Consider the following 9045-nt stretch of genomic DNA (forward strand, 5'->3'; position numbering starts at 1 on the left):
AAGGAGCCTCCTCCCGTTTGCAGAGCGACGCCCTCAGTCCGCCCCCGCTGGCGGCCGAGTCTCTCAGAAAGGCGCTGCTCGGGCGCAGCGCTCGGGCGCGCACCCGCGGCCCCACCGCGCCCGCGCAGAGTGGTTGTGCGCGGGCGGGAGCTGCACGGGGCTAATACGAAGTTCGTAGCGTTCTTTCCCTGTGTCCCCCGTCCCCGTGTCCCCCCCCCCCCGCCCCCTGCTTCATGGGATGAGAGACGGGCTGCACCTGCGCTCTCCCATCTGCTGCGGACAACCCCCGTGGGACCCCAGCCTGGCGGAGGGCGAGCGCGGGGCCGGGACAGCGGCTGGCCCCAGGCAGAGCCCACGGCTAGGCCGCGGGGCTGACGGGCTCCTGCCCGGCCTCTTCCGCGGCCGCAGCGGGCGACCGGGTGCGAGAGGGCAGAGGGGAGCGACGAGAGCGAGACGTGGGTCGGTGCTGGGGCGGAGGAGTGTGTGCGGGGTGGGGGAGGAGGGGACTCGCCGGGCCGCTGCCTCGCCGGCGGCGGGGCGGCCCTGCCCGCGAGGAGGGCTCCGCGGAGCCCCGGGGCTGGCCCCGGAGCGAGCACCGGCAGCCCAAACCTGCCGGTGTCAAATGGAAAAGCAGCAGTTCTGCGGTCCCGCGCTGCAGCAGGTTGGGATGTTGGTCTCTATCCTTTCCTGTCACATGGCTGGTAATAGGATCCCTCATCTGCCACTCGGCACCTCGCCGGGGCGCAGTTACAGGACACATGCTGTAGGGCCTCCGCTTCCCGCACTTTGCGCTCTTCCCGGCCGCCCGCGACCACCTCTGCCCCCGGAGCCCTGGGGCTGCCGCCTGCGAGCGCGGTGCGGCCCGGCGGCCGCCGCTCATGGAGCCCCCCGCCTTCGCCGCCGTCCTGGCCTTCTCATGGCTGGCGCTGAGCTGCTGCCGCGAGTCCGCTCTCTCCGGTGAGTGACGCGTCGCGGTCAGCCGGGCGGGGGGCGCGTTTGGGGCTGCTCCCCGATCTCCTCGCAGGGCTGAGCGGCGGCGGCGCGGGGCAGCCGAGCCCCGAGCCCCGCAGGCTTGCGGCTGGCGCGCAGCCTCCCGCGGAAGGGCTCTGCCGCCCGGCGGCACCTCCTCGAGGTCGCGACGACGTCCCTTCCTGCTCGCCAGCTCGGTGCGCGGCTCGAAGCTGCTCCTGCAAACGTGCGGGGGGTATTTTCGTGCGCGGTTTGCGGCGTGTGCGGGTTTGAGGGTTCTCCCTGTGCTCGCTGGGCTGGAGCTTGGAAAACTGTATGAAAGCATGAGGTGAGAGGAGGAAGAGCAGCACGTTTCTCTATCAAAGTGGCTCGGTAGCCAGATTTGCAGAACAGAGGCATCTGCAGGGAGAGGGGCGTGTGGGGCGTGGGTACACTTACTCACTGGGAAATGAAATAACCGGTGGCAGCAGGGCAGAATTGGGGCCGCGGAGCTAGAGCCTGGAGGGTGGCCATCTCGCCTGTCTGCTGCGTGCTGCCCCAGCTCCCTGTCAAGCACGGATTCCTCTGACCGTTCAGGTTGTCGTTCAGCCAGCAATCTGGGAAGCCTGAAGCTTCGCTACCTGTTAGTCTGATTTTTCAGTTAAAACTTCTCTGCACCCTTTTGTCCTTATCTCAGTTGTTACTGACGATTTCAAGTACCACGGTTCTCCTCTGATAAACGTTGGCCCTGCTTCGCAAGATCCGAAGTGGCTGTTCCAGGTGATCGCAATGTCACAGCCATCAGATGCCTGGTCCTCCTGGATACATTTTGCATATTCTAATCATTGTTATTCTTCATAATGTAGAATTTGCTCTACTGCCTTTTGCCATGAACAGATACTTGCTCAACAAGTTTTTGTAGATGCACTTGATTAGATTTGGAAAATACTTACATAGACTTTCTCAGGGGAAAAAAAGCCTTTTACCAGAAAGAGAACTCAGGGTAAACTTTACAACTTCTCAGAAGTTACCTGAAGTGAGTAAAACATGAGAGTATTTCAGATAAGCATGTAGAGAGCTGCCTAGACAGGGATATATCTAGACCATGTCTAACAGTCTGTTCCCAGTACCATTAGGACATGTTTAGCGCACGCAGTAGGTACTCCTTCCTTTGCTTAAGTTGAAGAATTCTTGTAACATTTCTGAGCAGAACTGCAGACAGAACATTCTGTATGTGACCATGTCCCTCACAGCAGGCTGCATGACAGCAAGTGGAGGATATATCCCAGTGTGAATGTTTGGTTCATAGCCTACTGAGAGGATTCTACCTGTTTACACACCTGCATTTCCATCCTCTAGTCAACTTCTGACTGCATGCACTGGCAGCCACTGAAGGGGTCAGAGATGCCTGAGCACAAGCAGCTGGGGCGGGGGCGGAGAGACTATATAATGCCTCTGAGTGAAGGGGTAGCAAAGGAGAATGGATCTAGAAAGCACTGCCATCTATGTGTCTTCTGCTAAAGAACCTGGAAACAGTGCAAATCTACACTTCAGCAAGGACCTGTAATTTGTGTGGCATATACAAAATCTGCAGAGTTGCTAATCTGCACAAACCATACCTCAGGATCTTTTTCTTGACCCTTAATCCCACAGGACCAAAACAGGATCAGCTGGATCAGGTTGCACTTGAAGCTAGCAGAATTCTAAAATGACAAATATTAATAGTTCTTTTGTAAGGCAGTTTGTCATATGGTATGTTTTTAATGCCTATTCCTTTTTTATCAAATGCATGTCTTAAATTTATTGTAAAATGCTGTCAAAATACAGACTGTGTCACACCATCATTTGCTAAGATAGGAGAGAAACTTTAACTTCTGGAATTGCCTTATGAAAAATGACTCGAATTGTTAGAAATTGGAGTGAGTTAACAATCTTTTTGCACATAGTACTGTGCTACTTTTCACAGAATGTTTCTGCTTTGCTGTGTGATGTATAACAGTTTCTATTAATCCAAACACTGACATTTGCAGCATTCAAACTTCAGTCATACCACATTTCTCAAGTGAATCAGAAATAAGAGATGGGTGAATAGATTGCCTAACATTAAAGGACTGTCTAAATTTAGTGAGGTTTGTATTACAAGGCCAAAGAGATGGAAATGCCTTCAGCAAATGTTAGTTTCAGTGAACAAAAGTTATTTTATATACTCAATGCAAGAAGTTCTCACTTCTAGTTTCTGTATTTATAGTGTTCATTTAATTTCCCCATCAGAAATGTATATGATGATCAGTCTTTTTTTCCTTTCTCTGTTTTCTTTCCATTTAGCAATACTGGGTCACTGTGCCCTTGTTTTTTTTCCCAGCAGAGTCTTTCCCCTGAGCTGCTGTTTTAGCCTTCTCTCACAAACCTTGTATCTCTTGTTATCTTTTCTGCCTGTATCTTGCTGATTCAGAGAAGCAGTTCTACTTGATATGCCTTAAGCAATCATCATGGAAATACTCAAAAAAGCATTTCTAACCAGACAGATAGAAAATGAAATAGTTAGTCAGACACTTCGGCTTATCATGCTTGTACATGCATAGAGTGTAACTCAAAATCCAGGCAGGATGTAGCCAAAGAAGTAGAAAGGAGGCAGGGATTACATGCTGCCAGCTGCAAAATTTGCATTCTTTGTCATATCACACCATAATGGTTGTGCAATTGACCACTCCCTCCATCCACACAGTGGCTATGGCCCATCCTGGTAAAATTTCCGAAGAGATTCAGTCTGCCACGCTTGACAATGGAACAACAGTTTTAAAACTTCACAAAGAAAGAAAACAAATGGGTGTATTAAGGAACAGAAATTCTTACGGAGCCACATCATGCATTCTTAGTTCCAGTGATAAAGAATCACAAGACAAGCAAGTATGTTTGCATCTTGTGGCTGAGGACCAGCCAGCAGCTGCAAAGCTGTGTCTAATATAGCATGTTTATATTGTATGAATAAAAAGAAAAAAGGTACAAAACACATACTTTTAAGCATGAGAAGTAATGATAACTGCCTCTCATGCTCATATCCTAATTTGCCTGCTTCCAACATACTCCAGAAATGGTCTGGCCAGTCAGATAGCATTTACCTTTTTGTTTTTTGTTTTTTTTAAAACAATAAAGGAAAAGTGATGAAAAAGTGATTAGATTGAAGGTTAGTAATCAAAGTCTCACAAGAGTAGCAAGTTCACATATGTAACAACTCACACACTGTCAGGGAGCACAAGTATGGAACTCCACATGTCTGTACATTTCCAGGAAAGTACATTTTTACAGGACAGACAAATGCTTATGTCAAGGTTTGATCAAATGTCAGGTGAGTCTTCACTGTGGCTACTCTCTGGTTTGGACCAATGCTAAATGAGACTCCAGTTCTGACCAGCAAAAATTATTGCATTTGAGGACTTAAAAAATTATATTTGCGTGTCTGTGTGTGTGTGTTTCTGTGTCTGTGTGGATACATAGAACGAGAGAGATAGGATTTTTAAACTACATGCGGAGTGCCCCTACACTGCAAAGGAGAAATGATCAGCTGACCAAGTGCCCTCATAGCATCACAACAGAATTAAAACTGGCTGATTTACCAAATGGGGAGTTATTTTCTAACAATTTTGAAAATTGCAATTTTAAACAAAGATCACTCTTGCCTTAGGCTTTTTCTTTAGTTCATATCAACTGTTGTGTTGTGGGTTTTTTTAATGTTACAGTATAGGCACCCAAGCCTGTTAGTTTTGGTAAGGGCTTTTGTTATATTAGTACTAATTGGAGTAGTAAAGTATTGAAATGTAAAAATACTACACTAATTTTCCACTTGGGTAGGTCTAAAACTGCCTTATACTTCCCAAAAGCATTTATTTTTCATCATAACATAATACTGAATGAGATTATTTTTTCTGACCAATTGTATGACAGTATGCAAATGAACTTTTGAGTCAATCGATAAAACTGCATCTTCAAAGAAAACCATTGCACTGCTAAAAATATTTTTAATAATGACCACAGAAGCCATATTTGTCTCTTTGATCTCCTGAAGCTTCTTCTGGTTTTAATCAGTGTTCCCACATGAAGAACTGTGGCAACCTATGATAACAGAATCCCTATTCGCATCCATAGGGAAACAAAAATGTTCTCATCTGAAGAAGGTAATTTGGTGTTCTGCCCCTTCCATCCATGGGCCCCTGCCTCTGTTACTGCTGGGGTATCTTGGCATCAGTTAAGTGGTTTCTGTCCTTTCCTCTGTGCATTACTCTCTCATTGAAGTGTTTCTGCTGTCTAATTATACCCTTTCAATCAAATTAGAGACTGCAGCATCTGGTTAGTGCCTGTAACTGTTGCCATCTGCACCTAGATACAGTGCTTTCATTTAAGGAGGAGTGCTTAAATTGCAATCTTTAGCAAGAATTAGGAGGACAGTTTAGGCAGAATGAAATGACTTAAAACTCTTCTTAGAACACTATGCAAGCACATGCATCAAACAACTGACACCTAGTTATTATCGGACCTGGCACCTTTGGTTCCATATCCTTATATTCTGCTTAAGCATTTTTCTGACTCTTCTGAAAGAGGAGAACTGAGCAGGCAGTTATAGCATGTAAATTCAAGGAATCTTTATTTCTTGCTCCAGCCTTACAGAACATTTAATATTCTGGCTATCACACCACTGTAATGAAACCCAAGATTTAAATAGCAGCCACTTTCATTTACCTTTCATTAATCTGCAGATTTTTAAAAGAAAACCTTGCTTCTTGTTGGGCAGTAGCTGGTAGGATAATTTCTGGCCTGGGTAGGCTAGTTTCTGGTTGATAATTGTTCTCAACCTTTAATCTCTCCGGCCACTAGTCAGCACTCCAAGTAGCTTCCAGAACTTAAAGCAAACAAATAAAGCAAGTAACTTTTTTTTTTTTTCAGTGAAATAGTAACAAGTTTGTAATTCTGAATTTTCAGCCTCAAAAGCTACGTGCATGCCCCAAACTTAGAAGAGTACTCTAAGAAGTCATTTAAACTGTCCTGAAACCTCCATCTCTTCAGTTTGCAATTTGTAATGTCACTAAATACATGTCTGAGAAAATACAGACTTTGAAGAATGCTCAGAAGGTTTATAAGATTTCCCACTTGCCAGCCAGAAAAGGAAGAGTTTTTGAGAAGTAGATAGCTGTTTTCTTTGCTTTTCATCTCATTGGTACAGAAAAAACTGCAGTTGAAATTCAAATGTTTGTATTATTTCTGTCTGTGGTAATGCGGTGTGAAATGAGAGTTTCTCAGGTAACTGGGCCTCTTGCCATTAAGGACTTCAGAGATTAAAACCAATATTTGGAAGTCCATCTTAGAAAATCATTGGAAACCAATGCAGACTCTGAAATGTCAGTGTTTTATCATCAGTGCTTCATTCAGTAAAAAAGTCAGGCTGTTATATTCTGCACTACCTTAATTTTTCAAATGATCCTAAAGTGGCGCCCATGTGGAGTGCAGGCAGCCATACAGTCCCAAAGTAACAAAGGCATAAATGATCATTGTAAGGTCCCTACTACATCGAAGAAGAAACTGAGACAGATGGAAAAAATTTCTACTACAGATGCTGTTTGATCTTCCAAATGTTGATCTGGCTCTAATAAAACTAATTGTGAACCTGTATCACACAATGAGCATTCACTCATAGTGGACAACCATCCCCAGGCTTATTTTCTGCTTTTTCTTTCTAGCAATTGCCACTCAATATGTACTTATCTAGTCTCCGTATTCATTTAAAAAAAAAAAAAAAGAGTTATTTTTCTGTCAACCGTGGCACCCGATATGTTGAAAACAAAATAGCCCTGACAACACACTGCTGTCCATGTTTTGTCACTAAGGCTCATAAGCATTATCCCGAACAGGACCTTTTGGAAACTTCCAGCTTTTCATGACTAGAACCACTGCAATGCTTCTCTCTCTGATTAATTCTGTTTGCGGACATCCCCATGAAACAGTAGAAGCAGCAGGGGTCATTAGGCAGTTAATACAGTGAAATCATCACAGACAATTGATTTTAATCATGGATTTGACACAAGTCTCTACTTCAGACTATGTCTGAAACCCAGCTGACTAAGATCTTAGAAATATGAGGAGGTCAGAGACTTCAAGATTTGAATGGTCACAGCTTTCTCTGTGTCCTGTCTAGACCCCTAGTGATTTAATAGAGGTTTATAGTTCACAGGATAGTTTAAACAGCCTTGGGTGCATGAACAGAAACCACGTGACAAATCTATCAAGCACATTGGGACTCTGATGCCTTCTAGGAAGCTGTCAGCTTTAGCCTTCACAAAGTGCCTGTTCCCTTGCTGTCTTTGCCACCTGGAGAGGACTGGATACAGTGCAAGTTCTGTCATAGTATACCATAGTCTTACAAAACTTACTATAACGAATAAGGCTTGCCAAAATTCATGGAATCATAGAATGGTTTGGGTTGGAAGGGACCTTAAAGATCATCTGGTTGCAACCCCCCAGCCATGGGCAGGGACACCTTCCACTAGGCCAGGTTGCTCAAAGCCCCATCCAACCTGGCCTTGAACACTTCCAAGGATGGGGCATCCACAGCTTCTCTGGGCAACCTGTTCCAGTGTCTCACCGCCCTTCACATTGAAGAACATCTTCCTTACATCTAATCTAAATCTACCCTCTTTCAGTTTAAAGCCATTACCCCTTGTCCTATCACTACATGCCCTTGTAAAAAGTCCCTCTCCGGCTTTCCTGTAGGCCCCCTTTAAGTACTGGAAGGCTGCTGTAAGGTCTGCCTGGAGCCTTCTCTTCTCCAGGCTGAACAACCCCAACTCTCTCAGCCTGTCTTTATGGGAGAGGTGCTCCAGCCCCCCGAGCATCTTTGTGGCCCTCCTCTGGACCAGCTTGCTCAGGTGCACGTCCTTCTTATGCTGGGGGCCCCAGAGCTGGATGCAGTACTGCAGGTGGGGTCTCACGAGAGAGGAGTAGAGGGGGAGAATCACCTCCCTTGACACACTTCTCTTGATGCAGCCCAGGATGCGATTGTCTTTCTGGGCTGCAAACACACATTGCCAGGTCATAGTCTGTTTTTCATCCACCAGTACCCCCAAGTCTTCTCCGCAGGGCTGCTCTCAATCCACTCATCACCCAGTCTGTATCCATGTTTGGGATTGCTGTGACCCATGTGCAGGACCTTGCGTTTGGCCCTGTTGAACTTCATGAGGTTTGCACGGGCCCACCTCTCTAGCCTGTCCAGGTCCCTCTGGATGGCACCCCTTCCCTCCAGTGTATTGACCACACCACACAGCTTGGTGTCATCGGCAAACTCGCTGAGGGTGCACTCAATCCCACTGTCCATGTCGCCGACAAAGATGTTAAACAGCACTGGTTCCAGTACCGACGCCTGAGGAACACCACTCATTACTGGTCTCTACTCGGACATCGAGCTGTCGACAACTCTTTGAGTGTGACCATCCAGCCAATTCCTTATCCACCGAGTGGTCTACCCGTGAAATCCATGTCTCTCCAACTTAGAGACAAGGATGTCATGTGGGACAGTGTCAAATGCTATGCTCAAGTCCAGGTGGATGACGTCAGTTGCTCTTCCCTTATCCACCAGTGCTGTAACCCCATCATAGAAGGCCACCAAATTTGTCAGGCATGACTTGCCCTTAGTGAAGCCATGTTGGCTGTCACCAATCATCTCTTTATTTTCCATGTGCCTTATCCTAGTTTTGAGGAGGATCTGCTCCATGATCTTGCTGGGCACAGAGGTGAGACTGACTGGCCTGTAGTTCCCCGTGTCTTCCTTTTTTCCCGTTTTTTAAAATGGGGGTTATGTTTGCCCTTTTCCAGTCAGTGGGAACTTCACCAGACTGCCACAACTTCTCAAATTCATAGAACTGGTATTAATTTCCATAAGTCACTGTTCTGTTAGTTAGATTCCAAGCGATGGGCTTCATAGCCTAAAGTAACATGGAACATAAGGCAGTTGGATCCAGTGGGTGCCAGAACAGTAAAGGAGAGGTTGTTGTTGTTGGTTGGGTTTTGTTTTTTGTTGTTCCTCCCCCCCCCCCCTCCTTAATGATCATTCAC

The 9045-nt window shown here is 46.3% G+C and overlaps 2 protein-coding genes across 2 annotated transcripts in view; both read left to right on the top strand.

Moving 5' to 3' along the window:
* SUSD2 (sushi domain containing 2) overlaps positions 1–164 on the top strand; it is a 28230-nt gene extending 28066 nt beyond the window's left edge. The window contains exon 17 of the mRNA XM_010582255.1: positions 24–164. Coding sequence (XP_010580557.1) covers positions 24–164 — 141 coding nt within the window. The remainder of the gene's footprint in view (positions 1–23) is intronic.
* Positions 165–878: 714 nt separating this feature from the next.
* KREMEN1 (kringle containing transmembrane protein 1) overlaps positions 879–9045 on the top strand; it is a 31456-nt gene continuing 23289 nt past the window's right edge. The window contains exon 1 of the mRNA XM_010582024.1: positions 879–957. Within this exon, the coding sequence (XP_010580326.1) occupies positions 879–957 (79 nt within the window). The remainder of the gene's footprint in view (positions 958–9045) is intronic.

The sequence above is a fragment of the Haliaeetus leucocephalus genome, unplaced genomic scaffold (assembly GCF_000737465.1).
Source record: "Haliaeetus leucocephalus isolate CR32 unplaced genomic scaffold, Haliaeetus_leucocephalus-4.0 Scaffold840, whole genome shotgun sequence".
Classification (NCBI taxonomy): Eukaryota; Metazoa; Chordata; class Aves; order Accipitriformes; family Accipitridae; genus Haliaeetus; species Haliaeetus leucocephalus.